Source organism: Accipiter gentilis, chromosome 36, assembly GCF_929443795.1.
Source record: "Accipiter gentilis chromosome 36, bAccGen1.1, whole genome shotgun sequence".
Lineage (NCBI taxonomy): Eukaryota > Metazoa > Chordata > Aves > Accipitriformes > Accipitridae > Astur > Astur gentilis.
Window position 1 is genome coordinate 1,830,441 of NC_064915.1, and position 20,594 is coordinate 1,851,034.

At 67.7% G+C, this 20,594-nt stretch overlaps 2 protein-coding genes across 3 annotated transcripts; both read right to left on the reverse strand.

Annotated features, from left to right (window-relative positions):
- Positions 1 to 5,415: 5,415 nt before the first annotated feature.
- Positions 5,416 to 10,218, reverse strand: ISOC2 (isochorismatase domain containing 2). Of its 2 annotated transcripts, none has more exons than XM_049793134.1 (6): positions 10,125 to 10,218; positions 9,314 to 9,468; positions 8,401 to 8,613; positions 7,897 to 7,967; positions 7,398 to 7,511; positions 5,416 to 5,593 (listed from the first exon to the last, which is right to left on the reverse strand). In XM_049793134.1, exons 2-6 carry the CDS (start codon positions 9,443 to 9,445, stop codon positions 5,578 to 5,580), a joined length of 546 nt encoding a protein of 181 aa, XP_049649091.1. In that variant the 5' UTR covers positions 9,446 to 9,468; positions 10,125 to 10,218; the 3' UTR covers positions 5,416 to 5,577. The 2 variants fall into 2 exon arrangements, with proteins under 2 accessions (XP_049649091.1, XP_049649090.1); XM_049793133.1 differs by having other exon boundaries at positions 7,398 to 7,515.
- Positions 10,219 to 11,207: 989 nt separating this feature from the next.
- RASIP1 (Ras interacting protein 1) lies at positions 11,208 to 20,173 on the reverse strand. The gene is made up of 13 exons (XM_049793137.1): positions 20,098 to 20,173; positions 19,781 to 19,927; positions 19,103 to 19,695; positions 18,839 to 18,993; positions 18,643 to 18,789; positions 17,777 to 18,460; positions 17,652 to 17,689; positions 17,299 to 17,447; positions 17,084 to 17,193; positions 16,759 to 16,999; positions 13,871 to 14,043; positions 12,865 to 13,012; positions 11,208 to 11,688 (listed from the first exon to the last, which is right to left on the reverse strand). The coding sequence occupies exons 2-13, from the start codon at positions 19,912 to 19,914 to the stop codon at positions 11,447 to 11,449; spliced, it is 2,814 nt and encodes a 937-aa protein (XP_049649094.1). The 5' UTR covers positions 19,915 to 19,927; positions 20,098 to 20,173; the 3' UTR covers positions 11,208 to 11,446.
- Between the last annotated feature and the right edge of the window lie 421 nt (positions 20,174 to 20,594).

The window sequence follows — 20,594 nt, forward strand, 5'->3', positions numbered from 1 at the left end:
CCCATCCCCATCGTCCCCATCCCCATTGTCCCATCTCCATTGTCCCCATCCCCATCATCCCCATTGTCCCATCTGCATCGTCCCCATTGTCCCATCCCCATCATCCCATCTCCATTGTCCCATCTCCATTGTCCCCATTGTCCCATCTCCATTGTCCCCATTGTCCCATCGCCATTGTCCCATCTCCATCATCCCCATCATCCCCATCCCCATTGTCCCATCTCCACTGTCCCCATCATCCCACCCCGATCGTCCCCATCCCCATCATCCCATCCCCATCGTCCCATCCCCATCATCCCATCCCCATTGTCCCATCCCCATCGTCCCCATCGTCCCATCTCCATCATCTCCATCATCTCCATCGTCCCATCCCCATCGTCTCCATCGTCCCATCTCCATCATCCCATTGTCCCATCTCCATTGTCTTCATTGTCCCATCCCCATCGTCCCATCTCCATCATCCCCATCGTCCCATCTCCATCGTCCCCATCGTCCCATCGCCATTGTCCCATCTCCATCATCCCCATCATCCCCATCCCCATTGTACCATCCCCATTGTCCCATCCCCATCGTCCCCATTGTCCCATCTCCATCGTTCCATCCCCATTGTCCCATCCCTATCGTCCCCATCCCCATCATCCCCATTGTCCCCATCATCCCCATTGTCCCATCTCCATCGTCCCCATCCCCATTGTCCCCATCCCCATCGTCTCATCTCCATCGTCCCCATCATCCCATCGCCATTGTCCCATCTCCATCGTCCCAATTGTCCCATCTCCATTGTCCCATCTCCATTGTCCCATTGCCATCGTCCCATCGCCAACATCTCCATCATCTCCATCGTCCCATCTCCATCATCCCATTGTCCCATCTCCATTGTCTCCATTGTCCCATCCCCATCGTCCCATCTCCATCGTCCCCATCATCCCATCGCCATCGTCCCATCTCCATCGTCCCAATTGTCCCATCTCCGTCGTCCCATCGCCATTGTCCCATCTCCATCATCCCCATCATCTCCATCGTCCCCATCCCCATTGTCCCCATCTCCATCGTCCCAATCGTCCCATCCCCATCGTCCCATCTCCATCGTCCCCATCCCCATTGTCCCATCTCCATTGTCTCCATTGTCCCATCCCCATCGTCCCCATCTCCATCGTCCCCATCGTCCCATCCCCATCGTCCCATCTCCATCATCTCCATCGTCCCCATCATCCCATCCCCATCGTCCCCATCTCCATCGTCCCATCCCCATCGTCCCATCCCCATCGTCCCATCCCCATCGTCCCATCTCCATCATCTCCATCGTCCCATCGTCCCCCCCCCCCCCATCGCCCCCCTCCCCCATCATCCCCCCCCCCCCATCCCCACCTGGCTCCGTCCCCCTGCCCCCCGCCCGCGCCGGCGGCCGCTCTCCCCAACGCCGCCCTGGCGGCCACCGCCACCGCCAAGGCCAAGCTGACCGCGCCGCAGACCACGTAGGCCGTGCCGCCGTGGCCGCCGCCGCCGCCGCCGTCGCCGCCGTCGTCCCGCGCGGCGGCGGCGGGGGCGGCGGGGGGTCGGGGGTCGCTGGTGGCGGCCCGCGCCCAGGCGGGGGAGCGCAGGTTGGCGCAGCGGCGCTGCTCGAGGCGCCGCGCGCGGTGCTCGCAGCAGAAGCGGTAGTGGCACGTGCCGCAGCAGAAGCGGAAGGCGCCCGTCGAGCAGTTGAAGGCGGCGTCGAACTGGCCCGTCACGTCGTAGTAGCCCTGGCACAGCTCGGGGGGCGGCGGGGGGGGGGGGGGACGGGACCCCCCCGGGGGGTCGCCCTGCTGGGGGGCGGAGGGGGAGGAAGGTGGGGAAGGGGCGACGCGGGACGGGCTGGGGAGGGGGAGGGCGGCCAGGGCGGCGCAGAGGAGGGGGGGCACCATGGGGTGCATGGTGGGGGGGGCGCTAAAGTGGGGGGGCTGGGCCCAAATTGGAGGGGGAGGCCCCAAATTGGGAGGAGGGGGTACCCAAATTGGGAGGGGTACCCAAATTGGGGGGAGGGGGTACCCAAATTGGGGGGGGTACCCAAATTGGGAGGAGGGGGTACCCAAATTGGGAGGGGTACCCAAATTGGGGGGGGTTACTCAAATTAGGAGGGGGTGCACAAATTAGGAGGGGGTGCACAAATTAGGAGGGGGACCCAAATTGGAGGGGGAGGCCCCAAATTAGGAGGAGGGGGGTACCCAAATTGGGAGGGGTACCCAAATTGGGGGGAGGGGGTACCCAAATTGGGAGGGGTACCCAAATTGGGAGGAGGGGGTACCCAAATTGGGAGGGGTACCCAAATTGGGGGGAGGGGGTACCCAAATTGGGAGGGGTACCCAAATTGGGGGGAGGGGGTACCCAAATTGGGGGGGGTACCCAAATTGGGAGGGGTACCCAAGTTGGGAGGGGTACTCAAATTAGGAGGGGGTGCACAAATTAGGAGGGGGTGCACAAATTGGGGGGGACCCAAATTGGAGGGGGAGGCCCCAAATTGGGAGGAGGGGGTACCCAAATTGGGGGGGGTACCCAAATTGGGGGGAAGGGGTACCCAAGTTGGGAGGGGTACCCAAATTGGGGGGAGGGAGTCCCCAAATTGGGGGGAGTCCCCAAATTAGGAGGGGGTCTCCAAATTGGGGGAGGACTCCCCAAATTGGGGGGCAGCCACCAAATTAGGGGAGAGTCCACAAATTGGGGGGGGGGGAGTCCCTAAATTGGGGGGGGTCCCTAAATTGGGGGGGAGTCCCCAAATTGGCGGGGGTCCCCAAATTACGGGAAGGGGGGAGATTTGGAGAGGGGAGGGGGGGATTAGGGGAGGGGAAAGGGGTCCCCGGGATGGGGGAGGGGGTGGTGGGGAGGGGAGGGGAAAGGGGGTGTCCCTAATTGGGGGGGGGCCCTAATTGGGGTGTCCCTAATTGGGGGGGGGCCCTAATTGGGGGGGGGTCCCTAATTGGGGGGGGGGTCCCTAATTGGGGGGGGTCCGTCCCCTGATTAGCAGGAGGGTGATGGAGTGGGGGGCTGGCGGGGGGAGGGGGAGGTTAATTAGGGGTGGGGGAGGGAACGGGGCACCCAGATTGGGGGAGGGGGTCCCTAATGAGGGGGAGGGGGGTCCCCAAATGGGGGGGTCCCCAGCAGGAACGGGGGGGTCGTCAGCTTCGCCCCGAGGCTGCTCCTGTCGGGGGGGGATGGGGGTCACCCCATTACCCAGGATGGTTTGCAGCCCCCCCCCCCCCAATTACCCACAATGCCTCGGTCTCATTTTGGGGTGCAGACCCCCCCCCCCCCCCCGCGGGGGGGGGGGGACACACACACACGACCCGGGCATCCGTCCCCTCCCCCGCTCCCGGTCGCCACGGCAGCCTCCCCCGTCGCCACGGCGACGGTTCCACGGCAACGGCGGCCCATCCCCCCCCCCCCCCCCCCCCCCGATCGACACGCACACGCGTGTGCGCGCGCCGACACGCCCACCAGCACACGCGTGCCGCGCCCGGCGTCTCCGTCGTGCGTCGCGCGCTCGGCGTCGCACGCGGCGTCGGCCTCACGCTCCGTCTCGCGCACCCGCGGCAGGGTCACACGCGCGCTGTCGCTGTCGCACGCTCGCCGTCACACGTGCGGTATCGCTGTCACACTCCGTGTCACACGCTCGCTGTCGGTGTCGCACACTCGCCGTCACACGTGCGGTATCGCTGTCACGCTCACGCTGTCGGTGTCACACACTCGCCGTCACACGTGCAGTATCGGTGTCACGCTCCGTGTCACACTCACACTGTTGGTGTCGCACACTCGCCGTCACACGTGTGGTATTGCTGTCACACTCACGCTGTCGGTGTGTGGTATTGCTGTCACACGCTGTCGGTGTCACACACTCGCCGTCACACGTGCGGTACCGGTGTCACGCTCCACGTCACGCTCACGCTGTCGGTGTCGCACACTCACTGTCACACGTGCGGTATCGCTGTCACACGCTGTCGGTGCGCACACTCGCTGTCACACGTGCGGTATCGCTGTCACACTCCGTGTCACACGCTCGCTGTCGGTGTCGCACACTCGCCGTCACACGTGCAGTATTGGTGTCACACTCACGCTGTCGGTGTGTGGTATTGCTGTCACACGCTGTCGGAGTCACACACTCACCGTCACACGTGCGGTATCAGTGTCATGGTCTGTGTGACACGCTCGCTGTCGGTGTCACACACTCGCCGTCACACGTGCGGTACTGGTGTCACACTCCACATCACGCTCACGCTGTCGGTGTCGCACACTCACTGTCACACATGCGGTATCGCTGTCACATGCTGTCAGTGTCGCACACTCGCTGTCACACATGCAGTATCGCTGTCACACTCCGTGTCACACGCTCGCTGTCGGTGTCGCACACTCGCCGTCACACGTGTGGTATCGGTGTCACGCTCCATGTCACACTCACACTGTCGCTGTCGCACACTCACCATTACACATGCGGTATTACTGTCACACTCACGCTGTCGGTGTCGCAGACTCGCTGTCACACATACGGTATCGGTGTCACGCTCCATGTCACACTCACGCTGTCGGTGTCGCACACTCGCCGTCACACAGGTAGTATCGGTGTCACGCTCCGTGTCACATGCTCGCTGTCGGTGTCGCACACTCACCGTCACACGTGCAGTATCGGTGTCACGCTCCGTGTCACAGTCACACTGTCAGTGTCGCACACTCGCCGTCACACGTGTGGTATCGGTGTCACGCTCTGTCACACACTCACTGTCGGTGTCGCACGCTCGCCGTCACACGAGCTGTATCTCTGTCACGCTCCGTGTCACACGCTCGCCGTCGCACACGTGCTGCCGCTGTCCCCCCCCCCCGCCCGTGTCACACGCTCGCTCGCCACCACACACACGTGTGTGCCCGGCGCCGCCGTCACGCACCCGGCATGGCACGCGCGGGCGTGCGACACACTCACCGTCACGCTGCCGCCGCCGGTGTCGCACGCTCACCCGCCCAAACCGCCGTGTGTGTCCCCCCCCCCCCCCAATCCCCATGGCGACCGACCCCCCGGGATTCGGGGACACGCGCACACGCCGCCACTCACCGCACACGAACGCGGGGGGGGGGGGGGCGCGGGGGGGTCTCGGGGCCGGGGGGGTCCGGGGGTTCCCCGGGGCGGGGGGGTTCCCGGTGCCGGGGGGGTCCCCGGTGCGGAGCCCCCGCGGTTCGCGGCCCCCGGCGGGATCCAGCGGCAGCTCCCACGGGAGGGGGGGGGAGGGGGGGAGAATTGGGGGGGGGGGGGGGGGAGATGGAGGGGGCGGCCACGGATTGGCTGAGCGCAGCCAATGGGGGTGGGGGGCGTGGTCTGCGCCCCCCCCTTTTTTCCCACCAGCCCAGCCCCCCCCCCCCTCCGGCTTCATTAAGAAAAGGGGGGGGCGGGGCCGCAGGGCGAGGCGGCCGTCGATCGGGGGGGGGGTCAATGGGGACCCCCCCCATTCACCCGCAGACACTCAGCCGGGTCGGGGGCGTTTATTGCCCCTGGTCGGGGGGAGGCTCAGAGCCCCCCCAGCAGGGGCGGCAGCAGCCCGCTGTCCGCCACCGGCTCCTTCACCAGCTGCAGCACCTGCAACGAGAGCGGCGCTAACGAGCGGCGCTAACGAGCGCTGGCCCCAACCAGCCCCTAACCAACCCCTCACCGGCCCTAACCAACCCACCGCCGGCCCCAACCGGCCCTAACCAACCCGTCACCGGCCCTAACCAGCCCCTAACCAACCCGTCACCGGCCCTAACCAACCCACCGCCGGCCCCAACCAGCCCATAACCAACCCGTCACCGGCCCTAACCAACCCGTCACCAGCTCTAACCAACCCACCACCGGCCCCAACCAGCCCTAACCAACCCGTCACCGGCCCTAACCAACCCTCCACCGGCCCCAACCAGCCCATAACCAACCCCTCACCAGCCCTAACCAACCCACCGCCGGCCCCAACCAGCCCTAACCAACCCGTCACCGGCCCTAACCAACCCACCACCGGCCCCAACCAGCCCTAACCAACCCATCACCGGCCCTAACCAACCCATCACCAGCTCTAACCAACCCACCGCTGGCCCCAACCGGCCCTAACCAACCCGTCACCGGCCCTAACCAACCCACCACCGGCCCCAACCAGCCCTAACCAACCCGTCACCGGCCCTAAGCAACCCACTGCCGGCCCCAACCAGCCCCTAACCAACCCGTCACCGGCCCTAACCAACCCGTCACCAGCTCTAACCAACCCACCACCGGCCCCAACCAGCCCTAACCGACCCGTCACTGGCCCTAACCAACCCACCGCCGGCCCCAACCAGCCCTAACCAACCCGTCACCAGCCCTAACCAACCCACCGCCGGCCCCAACCAGCCCTAACCAACCCGTCACCAGCCCTAACCAACCCACCGCCGGCCCCAACCAGCCCTAACCAACCCGTCACCAGCCCTAACCAACCCATCACCAGCCCTAACCAACCCACTGCCGGCCCCAACCAGCCCATAACCAGCCCATAACCGGCCCCAACCAACCCACTAACCAACCCATCACCAGCCCCAACCAGCCCCTAACGAGCCCCCGACCGACCCGCCCTGACCGGCAGCCGAACTGCTAACGAACCAGTAACGAACCCGCTAACGAACCCACTAACGAACCAGTAACGAGCCCACTAACAAACCAGTAACGAGCCCACTAACAAACCCGCTAACGAACCAGTAACAAGCCTGCTAACGAACCAGTAACAAGCCTGCTAATGAGCCCGCTAACAAACCAGGAACGAGTCCGCTAACGAACCCGCTAACGAACCAGTAACGAGTCCGCTAATGAACCCACTAACAAACCAGCGAGGAACCCACTAATGAACCTGCTAACGGGCCAGTAACGAACCCACTAACAAACCAGTATCAGACCAGTGAGGAACCTGCTAATGAACCAGTAACGACCCCACTAACGAACTGGTAACGAACCAGTAACGAACCCGCTAACGAACCAGTACCGAACCCGCTAACGAACCAGTACCGTATCAGCCATTACTGGTAAGGAACCAGTAACGCCCCAGTAAGGGACCCGCTAAAGACCCCCTCGACCCCTTAATGAGCCCCTTAATGAGGAAAGGGGCGTGGCTACCCGGGGAAGGGGCGTGGCCAACAGGCAGCACCGAGGGCTTCCCTGGTGGGCGGGGCCAGCCCGCCAGGTAGGTGGAGCTACAGAGTAGGCGTGGCCAGCTCGAGTTGGTGGGCAGGGCTCGATGTGCGCCACGGGGTGGGCGTGGCCAACCCCGCCGAGTGGGCGGGGACGCCCTCCTGGTGGGCGTGGCCACCGGCCCGGAGGGGGCTGAGTGGGGCGGGGCGTGCGCTCAAGGGGGCGTGTCGGGGGCGTGTCGGGGGCGTGTCCGGCGCACCTGGCGGAAGCGGGGGTGGGCGGCGTCGCGCAGCAGGAGGAGGAGGACGCTCTCGGCCGTGGTGAGGAAGGCCCCGCTCTGCCGCAGCCGCCCCAGCGCCACCAGCCGGTCCACCTGGCTGGGGGGGGGGCACCGGGGTCACGACCCCCCCCCCAGCCCCATATCCCTCCCCAGACCCCATGTCCCCCCCCGCCATTGCCCCCCACTCCCCATATCCCCCCCCCAGGTGCCCCCCCAGACACCAAATCCCCCCCCAGGTGCCCCCCACTCCCCATATCCCCCCTCCAGGTGCCCCCCCAGACCCCATAACCCCCCCGCCATTGCCCCCCCCAGCCCCATATTCCCCCCCAGGTGCCCCCTCAGAGCCCCCCAGCATCCCTCTTCCCCCCTCACTGCCCCCCCATTCCCCCCGGCCTCTCCCATTGCCCCCCCCCCAGCACCCCTTAACACCCCCATATCCCCCCCTCCAGGTGCCCCCTTGCCCCCCCCAGCCGCCCACCTGCGGGAGGAGCAGGCGTCCACCACCACGTGCACGTCCAGGCCCCTCTCCAGCAGATCCAGCGCCGTGTGCTGGGGGGGGGGGGGGGGGAAGAAGCGCTCACGTTTCACCCCCCCACTGTGGGACCCAGGCCACTGACCTGGGGCATCGTCCCCCTGTGGTGCCCGAACTCCCCCCTGCACCCCTAAAAACTGAGGGTCAACCCTCCCTGCGGGGGGGTGGGGGGGGCGTCCCAGATGCCTGGGACCCCCCCCCCCCAACCCCCCAGACCCCTTAGTCCCTCCTGGATGCCTGGGACCCCCCAGAAACCCCCCAGACGCCTGGGACCCCCCCCCCCCAACTCACTTGACCCCTTGGTCCCTCCTGGATGCCTGAGACCCCCCCCCCAACCCCCAGATGCCTGGGACCCCTCCCCATCCCCTGGACAGCTGGGTCCCCCCCCAGATGCCAGGGGCCCCCCAGATGCCTGGGACCCCCCCCCCGCATCCACCGGGGTCCCCTCACCAAGATGCAGGCCTGGGTCTCGATGCCGCAGAGGAGGGCGGAGGTGAGGTGGGGGCGCGCCCGCAGCTCGGCCTCCACGGCCGGGACCACCATGCTGAAACAGGTCTTGGGGTGCTTGGGGAGGTCGTGGGCCCCCAGCTCGGGCACCGTGGGCCCCAGCACCTCCGGGCGCTGCTCCGTCACCACCGCCGGCACCCCCAGCTCCCGGCAGCCCTGTCGGCAACGCTCCGTCAGTGTGGGGTGCCGGGGGGGGGGGGGGGGCACCTGGGTGCTGGGGTCCTGGGTTTCGGGTGGGGGGCGATCAGGGGGGCCCAGATAGGGGGGTCCCAGGGACTTGGCGGGGGCAAGTGGAGCCCGGACACCGGGGTCAGCGGGGTCCGGGCACTGGGGTCCCAGAGCGTCTGCGGGGCCTCGATTTTGGGGTCCCAAGAACTGGGGGGGGGGGGGGGGGGGGGGGGGTCAGTGGGAGCAGATACTGGGGTCCCAGGGGGGGGCAGACAGGGGGTGTCCCAGGGTGGGTGGGGGGGTCAGTGGGACTCACATGCCGGGGTCCCACAGTCCCCGAGGGGGTGAGTGGGGCCCAGACCCGGGGGTCCCACGGGTTTTGGGGGGGTCAATGGGGACCAGATGTCAGGGTCCTAGAGGGTGAGTGGGGCCCAGACCCGGGGGTCCCACGGGTTTTGGGGGGGGTCGAGGGGTGCCACACTCTGGGGTGGGGTCCCAGGGGCTGGGGGGGGCTCCGTGGTGGGGAGCAGGGGGTCCTGCGGGCTCCGCGAGTGCTGGACACCGGGATCCCAGGGACTGGGGGGGTCCTTGGGGCGGGCGGTGGGTTTGTGTGTGGGGGGGGGTGCCGGTGTGTCCCGGGGATTGGGGGCGGGGCTGCGTGGGGCGTGGCCGGGGTGGGGCGTGGCACCTGAAGGACGCGGGCGGCGGCGGTGACGATTTGGGGGAAGAAGGCGACGGAATGGCGGAATCGCTCCTGCATGTCGCAGAGGAACAACATGGAGCTGCCGGGGCAGAGGCGGCCCAGGCGAGGGGCGGCCATGGCGGCGCGTCTGCGAACTGCGCCTGCGCGGGAGGCGGAAGGCACGTGACCGGAGGGGGCGGGGCTCTGTGCGCGCGCGCGCGCGCGGGGGGAGCCGCCCCCGCCCCGCCCCGCCCTCGTGGCCCCTTCGCGGGCGCGAAGCTGCACGCGGGAAACACGCGGCGCGCCCCGCCGCGGGAGCGCGGGTGAGTCACGTGAGAGCCACACCCCCGGCATCCAATCAGCGGCCGCGCATCGCCACCGCCACCCTCCCGTGGCAGCCAATCGGCTTCTCCCAAAGCGATCGACAAGTGTCGGCTCTCGCAAGCCAATCAGAAGGTGCCGCTCCGCCCTCAGGCAGAGGCCACGCCCCCGAGGTTGCTCCAGCCAACCAGCGCAAGGGGGCGGGCTCCACCCCTTCAGTCGGCCGCCAGCCCCACTGGCCAATCATAGAACTGCTGAGGCGGCGCCGCGTTCCTCCGGGAGCCAATCAGAAGCCGAGAGGCCGTGCGGGCAGAGGCCGCGCCCCTCCGGTGGCTCAGCCAATCAGAGGGTGCGCTGCCGATGACGTTCGGTTTGAGGCCGAGTCTTAAAGGGACAGGACGGGACAGGGCGAGCGGCCCGGGACACCCGGGTGCCCTTGACGGGGGGGGGAGACACCCCCCCGGCCCCCAGGGTGCCGTGGGGGCGAGGATCTTACCTGGCGGGACTCCCCTCTGTCCTGCACTCTGATTGGCTCCGCGGGGGTCGCTGCTTCGCCGCCGGCAGCGGGCAAGGGAAGGAGTGGGCGGGGACAGGCTGGGGAGGCGGGGCTTCCGGGTTGGGTCGCTCCGCCCCTCTTCCCTCCCAGCGGTGAGACTGCGCGGGGGAGGGGCCAGGGACCGCCCCGTTACCGTGGAGACAGACCGGGGGGGGGGGGGGGGATGGAAATGCAATTTGGGGGAGCCCAGGGGTGGGAGCGTGGGTTTGGGGGTCCGGGGGGCGGGGTCAGCTGAAGTTTGGGGGGGGTCCGGGGGTATAATCTGGGGGAGGGTCCTGGGGGGTGGAGTTTAGGGGACCCTGGAGGGTGTAATTTGGGGAGGGAGGGGTCCCAGCGAGGCAATTTGAGGGGGTCGAGGCAGTTTGGGGGTCTCTGGGGGCGGATGCTTGAGTCATGCGTCCCCGCCGCTGCCCCTCTGGGGGCCACCGCCTTGTGGTGAGACTGGGGGCGGGACCTACACCAAGCCACGCCCCTGTAGGGCCGGTCTTGCACTTTGCACGCCCCCTTGGGGCGGGGCTTGCATCTCCCTTTAAAAGGCTGTCTCTGGGGGCGTGGGTTGCACTGTACAGCCCCGCCCACATGTTCCCCCTGCAGCGCTGGCCACGCCCCCAAGAGCAGCCCCCCCATTTCCTGCCGAGGGGTGTGGCCAGACCTGGGGGCGGTGCTAGTCAGTGCCCCACCCCTGCCGTGCCCCCAAGCCCCGCCTCCCACCCACCCTCGGGATCCCCTCAGGCCCCGCCCTCACAGACTCACACCCCTCCCACGGGGGCGTGCCCTGCCCCGTGGCGACCCCGCCCCCTTAATAGCCCCGCCCCCTTCCCCCACCCTCACTCAGCAAATGCTGCATGACTGGGGGGGGGGGTCAGCAGGCAGTGACGTCACTCTTTTTTGGGGGGGGGACACGACACAGAGGAGGTGCTGGGACCTCCCCCCACCCCCAACACGGGGTCCAGGACCCCCCAGGGGTCTGTTAGACCCGGGGGGGGGGGTGAGCGGAACTCAGCCACGGGGGTGCAACGCGTGTGCCAGGCGTGTCGCCTTTATTTCGGGGGGGACACAACACCCCCCCCCCCTTACACTCCCCCGCAACAGACACGCGTGCGAATCCCTGCAGGCGCAAACAGCCCCCCCACCGCCTCCACGTGCCCCTGGGGGGTCCCTGGGGTGGGTGACGGCAGGGTGGGGGTGGTCCCCGAGGTGTGGGGGGGTGTCCCCGTCCTTGTGTGTGTGTGTGTGTGTGTGTGTGTGTGCCCCCCCCCGCGTCAGGGGGTCACCTGCCGGGCGCGGGGGCGCTGGTTGGCGGGCAGGGAGCTCGGCTCCCGCTCCGGCTCCGGCTTCGGCTCCGGCTCCCGCTCCTGCTCGAGGTCCCAGAGGAGGCGTCGCAGGCGGCAGAGGGGCCGCAGCAGCCCCCCCTCCTCGGCCAGGGGCTCCCCCGGGCGCAGGCGGAAGCCCTGGCTGGGCAGCAGCAGCGGGGGGTGCTCCGAAAAGCTCTCGAAGATGTCACCTGGGGGGGGGGGGACACACGGATACGCATGGATCAGGGGACGGGGAGAGATGGGAGGGGGACGGGGGGGGGACGGGGCATGGGATGGGGACAGGGACACAGGGACGTGAGAGGACGGGGGGGACAGGGGTGGGGGAACTGGGATGGGGACGAGGGAGGGGGACACGGGGACACGGGGTGTGGGGACAGGGATGGGGGACACAGGGACAGGGGGTGTGGGGACAGGGAGATGGGGACAGGGAGACGGGGATGGGGATAAGGGACAGGGACATCAAGACAGGGACACAGGGATCGAGACAGGGACATGGGGCGTGGGTTGGGGACACAGGGATGGGGGAGCAGGACAGGGATGGGGACACAGGGACGGGGACACGGGGTGCAGGACAGGGACAGGGGACAAGGACACGGGGATGCAGGATAGGGACAGGACAGGGGGTGCAGGATGGGGACACGGGGCTGGGGACAAGGGACAGGGACACAGGGTACAGGATGGGGACAAAACGGACAGGGAGAAGGGGTGCAGGGCAGGGACATGGGCGACAGGACGGGGACAGGGACACCGTCACAGGACGGGGACAAGGGGATGCGATGGTGACAGGGACACAGGATGGGGATGGAGACAGGGACACGGGGCAGGGGCCGGTGACAGTGACAGGGACACCATCACGGGCCGGGGACAAGGGACACGGGATGGTGACAGGGACACAGAGCGCGGGATGGGGACAAGGGACGGTGATGGTGACAGGGACACCGTCGCAGGATGGGGACAAGGGGGACGGGACGGTGACAGGGACACGGGGCAGGGGCCAGTGACGGTGACAGGGACACAGGGCGCAAGATGGGGACAAGGGTAACGGGACAGTGACAGGGACACCGTCGCAGGATGGGGACAAGGGACACGGGACGGTGACAGGGACACAGGGCAGGGGCCAGTGACGGTGACAGGGACACCATCACGGGCCGGGAACAAGGGACACGGGATGGTGACAGGGACACGGGACAGGGATGGAGACAGGGACACGGGGCAGGAGCCGGTGACGGTGACAGCGACACCGTCGCGGATGGGGAACAAGGGCCGGGGACCATCGGAGGGGCGCGGGACGAAGCGGGGGTGACGGTCCGGGGTGGGGGGAACCGGTGCGGGTGCCACCGCCGCGGCGGGTGTCACCGACTCACCGCTGGCCACCTGCTCGCGCTCCTCGGGGGGGGGGCTCCAGGCGGGCGGCGGGGGCCGGCCCAGCCCCAGCTGGTAATGGCTGAGGACGTGGTGCAGCTGCGCCGGGGACAGCGCCGGGTACTCGGCCCGCAGCCGGGCCCACGTCGCCTGGGGACACGCGGGGACGCGTCGGGGACGGGTCAGGGGACGCACGTGGCACCACCGGCCCCCCGCAGCCCGAGCCCCCACCACCACGTCCCTGCACACCCCGCGTCCCTTCTCGTCACCGTGGCCCTGTGCCCTGGGTCCCCGCAGCCCTTCCCACGTCCCCACGGTGTCCCCAAACCCCTTCCCACCGTCCCCACGGTGTCCCCAAACCCCTTCCCACCATCCCCAGTGTCCCCACACCCGTTCTCACTGTCCCCACGTCCCTACGATGTCCTCACACCCCTTCCCACCGTCCCCATGTCGTCCCCGCACCCCCTCTCACTGTCCCCACATCCCCATCGCGTCCCCCCACCCCTTCTCACCGTCCCCGTGTCCCCGCTGTGTCCCATGTCCCCGCACCCCCTTGTCCTCGCCGTGTCCTCCTGGCACCCCACACCCCTTGTCATCGTCCCCGTGTCCCCACAGCGTCCCCGCTAGGTCCTTTGTCCTTATCATGCCCCCGCTGTGTCCCTGTACCCCTTCTTACTGTCCCCACAGCCTCCCCGCACCCCTTCTCGCTGTCCCTATGTCCCCACACCTCACTGTCCCCACGTCCCCACGATGTCCCCGCACCCCTTCTCACTGTCCCCACGGTGTCCCCTGCCCCTTCTCGCTGTCCCCACATCCCCACGCTGTCCCCGCACCCCTTCCCGCTGTCCCCACGTCCCCGCACCCCTTCTCGCCGTCCCCAGCACCCCCACGCTGTCCCCGCCACGTTCCCTGCGCCCCTTACCCTTGCCGCATCCCCGTGGCACCCCCCACCCCTTCCCATCGCCCCGTCCCCGTCCTCCTGTCCATCCCCCCCGTCCGTCCCCCCACCTTGCTGAGGCAGCTGCGGGGGGTGCAGAGGAGGTTGGCCGTGGCCGAGAGCTTGCGGAAGAACTCGCCGGCGATGTCCCCCAGCCCCAGCCCCGTCAGCCAGTCCAGCACCAGGTCCAGGTTGGTGCGGATCCGCACCGCCCGCCACCACTGGAAGAAGGGGCCGGCGCTGCCTGGGGGTGGGGTGGGGGGGACACAGAGCAAAGGGGAGGGGGTCAGGGTGCTGCCTGCACCCCCCCCCCTTGCCTGCCCTTCCTGCTCACGGAAACAGGCAGCTTCCTGCAGCTCCCAGTATGGACAATGGGAGGAAACTGGGGGTGAAGGGCAGCCCCAGCGGCCTGGCCTGGGGGACAAGGGACAGAGGGTGGGAGGGGGCTCGGGGGGGACGTCAGACCCACAGAGATGCCCCACAGCCCCCCAAGAGCACCCAGCATCCACAGAGACATCCCACAGCCCCCCGAGACCACCAAGGACCCACAGAGACGTCCCATAGCCCCCCAAGAACACCCAGGATCCACAGAGACGTCCCACAGCCCCCCAAGGACACCAAGGACCCACAGAGACGTCCCACAGCCCCCCAAGAGCAACAGGGACCCACAGAGATGTCCCACAGCCCCCCAAGAGCAACAGGGACACACAGAGATGTCCCACATGCGCCCAAGAGCACCAATGACCCACAGAGACGTCCCACAGCACCCCGAGACCACCAAGGACCCACAGAGATGTCCCACAGCCCCCCGAGACCACCAAGAACCCACAGAAACATCCCACAGCCCCCCAAGGACACCAAGGACCCACAGAGACGTCCCATAGCCCCCCAAGAACACCCAGGATCCACAGAGACGTCCCACAGCCCCCCGAGAACACCAATGACCCACAGAGACATCCCACAGCCCCCCGAGACCACCAAGGACCCACAGAGATGTCCCACAGCCCCCCAAGAGCAACAGGGACACACAGAGATGTCCCACATGCGCCCAAGAGCACCAATGACCCACAGAGACGTCCCACAGCACCCCGAGACCACCAAGGACCCACAGAGATGTCCCACAGCCCCCTGAGACCACCAAGAACCCACAGAAACATCCCACAGCCCCCCAAGGACACCAAGGACCCACAGAGATGTCCCACAGCCCCCCGAGACCACCAAGGACCCACAGAAACATCCCACAGCCCCCCGAGACCACCAAGGACCCACAGAGACGTCCCATAGCCCCCCAAGAACACCCAGGATCCACAGAGACGTCCCACAGCCCCCCAAGAGCACCAAGGACCCACAGAGACGTCCCACAGCCCCCCGAGAACACCAAGGACCCACAGAGATGTCCCACAGCCCCCCAAGAGCAACAGGGACACACAGAGATGTCCCACATGCGCCCAAGAGCACCAATGACCCACAGAGACGTCCCACAGCACCCCGAGACCACCAAGGACCCACAGAGATGTCCCACAGCCCCCCGAGACCACCAAGAACCCACAGAAACATCCCACAGCCCCCCAAGGACACCAAGGACCCACAGAGACGTCCCATAGCCCCCCAAGAACACCCAGGATCCACAGAGACGTCCCACAGCCCCCCAAGAGCACCAAGGACCCACAGAGATGTCCCACAGCCCCCCGAGAACACCAATGACCCACAGAGACATCCCACAGCCCCCCGAGACCACCAAGGACCCACAGAGATGTCCCACAGCCCCCTGAGACCACCAAGAACCCACAGAAACATCCCACAGCCCCCCAAGGACACCAAGGACCCACAGAGATGTCCCACAGCCCCCCGAGACCACCAAGGACCCACAGAAACATCCCACAGCCCCCCGAGACCACCAAGGACCCACAGAGACGTCCCATAGCCCCCCAAGAACACCCAGGATCCACAGAGACGTCCCACAGCCCCCCAAGAGCACCAAGGACCCACAGAGACGTCCCACAGTCCCCCGAGAACACCAAGGACCCACAGAGATGTCCCACAGCCCCCCAAGAGCAACAGGGACACACAGAGATGTCCCACATGCGCCCAAGAGCACCAATGACCCACAGAGACGTCCCACAGCACCCCGAGACCACCAAGGACCCACAGAGATGTCCCACAGCCCCCCGAGACCACCAAGAACCCACAGAAACATCCCACAGCCCCCCAAGGACACCAAGGACCCACAGAGACCCACAGAGACGTCCCATAGCCCCCCAAGAACACCCAGGATCCACAGAGACGTCCCACAGCCCCCCAAGAGCACCAAGGACCCACAGAGACGTCCCACAGCCCCCCGAGAACACCAATGACCCACAGAGACATCCCACAGCCCCCCGAGACCACCAAGGACCCACAGAGATGTCCCACAGCCCCCCAAGAGCAACAGGGACACACAGAGATGTCCCACATGCGCCCAAGAGCACCAATGACCCACAGAGACGTCCCACAGCACCCCGAGACCACCAAGGACCCACAGAAACATCCCACAGCCCCCCAAGGACACCAAGGACCCACAGAGACGTCCCACAGCCCCCCAAGAGCAACAGGGACCCACAGAGATGTCCCACATGTGCCCAAGAACACTAATGACCCACAGAGACGTCCCACAGCCCCCCGAGACCACCAAGGACCCACAGAGATGTCCCACAGCCCCTCGAGACCACCAAGGACCCACAGAGATGTCCCACATGTGCCCAAGAACACCAATGACCCACAGAGACGTCCCACAGCGCCCCGAGACCACCAAGGACCCACAGAGATGTCCCACAGCCCCTCGAGACCACCAAGAACCACAGAGACGTCCCACAGCCCCCCGCGATCACCGAGGACCCACAGAGACATCCCACAGCCCCCCAAGAACACCCAGGACCCAGAGGCACGTCCCAGAGTGCCGCCCCACAGCGCCGACCCCCACCTTTCTCCATGAGGGTGTTGAAGAGGGAGGCATTGGAGAAGAAGAAGAGGTAGCCGAAGGTCTGGGAGACCAGGTCGGGGTGCAGCTGGCAGTCGCGCGTCAGCTCCAGGGCGGCCTGGTAGACGGCCAGGGTGGGACGGACGCCCTCGGGGACGCTGCCCAGATCCTGCGCCGCGCTGGGCTCCCCGGTCCCGGAGAAGGGGTTGCTCTCCAGGAGGGCGGGCAGGGCCGAGTACAGCGTCTGTGGCGGAGGGGGGCACAGAAGTGAGATGGGGGGGTGTTGGGGGGGTGACAGAGGGGTTTTGGGGGGGGTTTGGGGGCTCACCTTGGTCAGGTAGTAGACGGACTGCTGGAAGGTGGACATGATCACCTCGTCCAGGACGCCCATGGCCTCGTCGCAGGTCTCCAGGTCGCCGGTCAGCTCCTGGCAGGGGCCTGGAGGGGGACGGGGGGGAAACGGGGTGAGGGGGGGCTGTCACCCCTCAAAGCCAGGAGGGGACACAACCCCCTGCCCACCCCCGGGGGGTGCCGAGGGCTCACCCTCCAGCTCCAGCTCCTTCTCCAGCTCCAGCACGCGGCCCTGGGCCAAGTTGAGCAGCTCCATGGCGTTGGCCAGCCAGAGCATCAGGGGCCGCAGGTCGGCCACCACCGCCTCCATGCTCAGCGACGCGGGGGCCGCATCCTGCTGGCTGCGGGGAGGGGGGAAAGGGGGGGGTGTCACCCCACGGGACACCCAACGCCTGTGGGGTCTGTGCCCCCCATCAGGGCAATCCTCCCCAGGGCTGGCCGTGGGGTCCCCCTTATCAGAGCCGGCTTTGGGGGTCCAGTTCTGGGGGGGTTGGGGGCAGACAGGTCCCCCCACCCTGGGGGTTTGGGGCAGGGGGGTCACTCACTTCTCTGGCTGCCGATCTCCAATCTCCTTGATCTTCTCCTGCCGGCAGAAACCCCGGTCAGCATCCTCCCACGTCCCTCCGTGACCGCCCCCCCAGCCGAACGTCCACGTCCTCGCCCTCGTTACCCAGACGGTCTCCTTAACGAGCAGAGCCACGCGGGAGAGCAGCGCAGGGAAGCGCTCGGGCGGGAAGGCGCGGGCGGCGTGTTCCAAACACAATCCCAAAAGGAAAGCGGGGGCCAACGCCCCCATTCCGGCTCCCGTCCCGCATCCCTCTGGCAGCCGGACGATCTCCCGCAGCAGAACCTCCTCCTCCTGGGGTCGGTACCGCAGCTCCGGCCGGGGGCTCTCCAGGCAGCTCCGCAGGGCCTCCTGCCGCTCCTGGGGGGAGCGCCCACACCCCGGGCACCCCAGGGCCCCCACCAAACCGGGAGAGGGCCAGGCGTGGGGGAGCCAGGGGGGGCGCGGGGTGGGAGACCCCTCCGCCGTGCCCCGGGGGTCCTTATAGAGGAAAAGGAAGTGCTGGCCCAGCCCCAGCAGGTCGCCGGGGTTGAGGGGGGCTTGGCGCAAGAGGGGGGCTCCGTTGTGGGTGACGGGGGCCCCCCGAAACGGCCGGACGGTGGCGGTAGGGGGGGAGGCGGCGGTATCGGCCCCCGCCTCGGCCGCCCGCACCAGGCAGTGGCGTGGCAGGATGTCGGGGGCGTTGAGGAAGGTGTCGACGAGGCAGCCCCCCGTTTTTTCGGGGACCCCCCGGCGTTCGGGGCGGCCGAAGACGTGTTGGGGTCGGGTCATCACGTAGATGACAAAGTCCTGCGGGGTGGGAGAGGGGGTGAGGGGGGCAGGGAGGAAAGAGGGGGGGGGGGGGGTGACACTTTGGGGGGTGGGGAAAGGGAGGACAACACTTGGGGGGGTGAGGAAAGGGAGAGGGCACTTTGGGGGTGAGGAAAGTGGGGCATAAACTTTGGGGGCCCCCCCACGTGCCCCCCACTCACCTGCTTGCCGTAGCCCTGCAGCAGGAGGAAGTAGGGGTGCTGCTGGGGGGGCTGGATGAGGCACTGCGAGAGCTGCTCCAGGCCGGCGCCCTCTCCCACCTCCTCCTCACCGGCTGCCCCCTCCCCAGGGGAGGTTTCAGGGGGTCCCTCGTCGGTTGTGGGGGGTCCCGGCTTCGCCCCCCGCCACACTCAACACCGTCTTCCGTTCCCGTCGCCGTTTGGTGCTGAGGTTCATGTCGCTGATGCTGCGGCGCAGCGAGAGGTTGTCGGCGCGTTCTTTGGGGGGAGCCGGGCCCCCCGATGCCGCCCGCGAGCGGCTCTTCTGCAGCCGCCGGGCCTGAGCGTTGATGCCTGGGGGGGGGGGGGGGGGGGGGGGGGGGGGGGGGGATGGGGACAACAGTGTCACCCACCCGCCGCTGGCACCGGTGACACCACTGAGGACGGGGTGGGGGGAACTCACCGGCGGTCTCAGCGTCCTCGCCCTCGCAGACGCGCTCCACCTCTTGCCGCCGGCGGATCTCGAAGCGCCGGGAGCAGCCGGTTTTCGGTTTCCAGACGTCCTGGAGCACCAAGGGCCGCTCAGCGTCGCCCACCGGCCGCAGGTGCTCCACCTGCCAAGCCCCCCCGGGACCCCCCGGGCGCCCCACCACGTCGCAGAGCACATATTCTCCCGACGTTCCCTCTTCCGGAGCCAAACCGTAACGTTCCAAAGCTTCCCGCACCAGCTCCCGGGCGGTGGAGCGCGGCGTAGCCAAAACGCTCTTGTAGTTGGCCCCCCGGGAGATGTCCCCCCCAAAAATTTTGAGGATACCGGGGAGCTGGCGCTGGCCAGGGGGTTGTTCCCCCCCCACCAGGACCTCGGGTACCGGGTCCACCAGCTCCGCCAGCTTCTTCTCACTGGCCCAACGCCCGCCGGCGCTGGCGGCGCCCGTCCCGGCGCCGCTGCGGTGGAAGAGGTTGGAGAGACGCTTGTGGCGTGAGGGTTTGGTTTTGCTGGGGGGACGCAGCTCCACCGTCTCGCTGCCGCGGCTGGCCGTGTCCGAGGAGGTCGATCTGCAGGCGGGGAGGGGGGTTATGGTGGCGTGGGTTGCGGTTGTGGGGCACCGGGGATGGCAAAAGTGGGGTGGGGGTCTCTCACCTGACGGAGCCGGCACTGGGCCACCGGCGGCTCATCTTGGCCAGGCGCTTCTTGGGGGAGTTGATCCAGAGGCCGACGGGGAAGTGGAGTTTCCCGAAACGGGGGCTGCCCTCCTTGCGATCCTCCGGGAACATGGCGACGGCGTTCCTGCAGGGACATAGGGGACGTCAAGGACATTGGGGACCCTGCCCGCCACACCCCCAAACCCCATCACCCCACAGGACACCCTGGGGGGAAGCGTTCCCCCAGCCAGGGCTCACCCCTATGCCGGGCAGAGGAGCCGGGACCCCCCCTCGTCCCCAAATCACGGCTGTTACCAACTCCCACGGGTGCTCGGTCCCAGCAGCAGTTGTGTCCCCCCAGAGCTCAGCGCCGCAGCCCCATGTCCCGCGTCTCCCCCTTTGTCTCTCTGCCTGCAGCGCGGTCACCGAGCAGCGATTTCCCTTCGTGGCGGTGACAGAGGGGCGACAGGAAAGGGCGAGCCAGGCCAGGAAACCAGGCTGGGGGGGTTGGGGGGGGGGGGGCGTGGAGAGAAGCAGGGCCACGGTGGGACAGGCACAGAGCAGGGGCACGGCTGAGGGCAGCGGCCCAGGCATTTGGGGGTGGAAAAGCGGAGTTGAGGTGGGGGTCCCTAGTCCCGCTAGGCTGGGGAGCCACCCCCAGCCCCACCCAGAGGGACTTGAAGACCGGGGTGTCCCATTCCTTTGCTGTCAGAGGCCTGACGCCGCATTGACGGTGGGGTCAGGACCCCGCAAGGGGCCTCCATCCCCCAAATCTTGGCTGAGCGTCCGTGTAGGGCACCCTGCAGCCCCGA

Bases quoted from the DNA above. Each gene is read 5' to 3' on its own strand.
- RASIP1 (XM_049793137.1), bottom strand. From the start codon at position 19,914: ATGTTCCCGGAGGATCGCAAGGAGGGCAGCCCCCGTTTCGGGAAACTC. The intron at 17,690-17,776 runs GTAACGAGGGCG...TTCTGCCGGCAG, and splicing joins TCGTTAAGGAGACCGTCTGG to GAGAAGATCAAGGAGATTGG. The intron at 17,194-17,298 runs GTGAGCCCTCGG...GTCCCCCTCCAG, and splicing joins GAAGGAGCTGGAGCTGGAGG to GCCCCTGCCAGGAGCTGACC.
- ISOC2 (XM_049793133.1), bottom strand. From the start codon at position 9,445: ATGGCCGCCCCTCGCCTGGGCCGCCTCTGCCCCGGCAGCTCCATGTTG. The intron at 7,516-7,896 runs GTGGGCGGCTGG...CCCCCCCCCCAG, and splicing joins GACGCCTGCTCCTCCCGCAG to CCAGGTGGACCGGCTGGTGG. The intron at 5,594-7,397 runs GTGCGCCGGACA...CTCTCGTTGCAG, and splicing joins CCCACCCCCGCTTCCGCCAG to GTGCTGCAGCTGGTGAAGGA.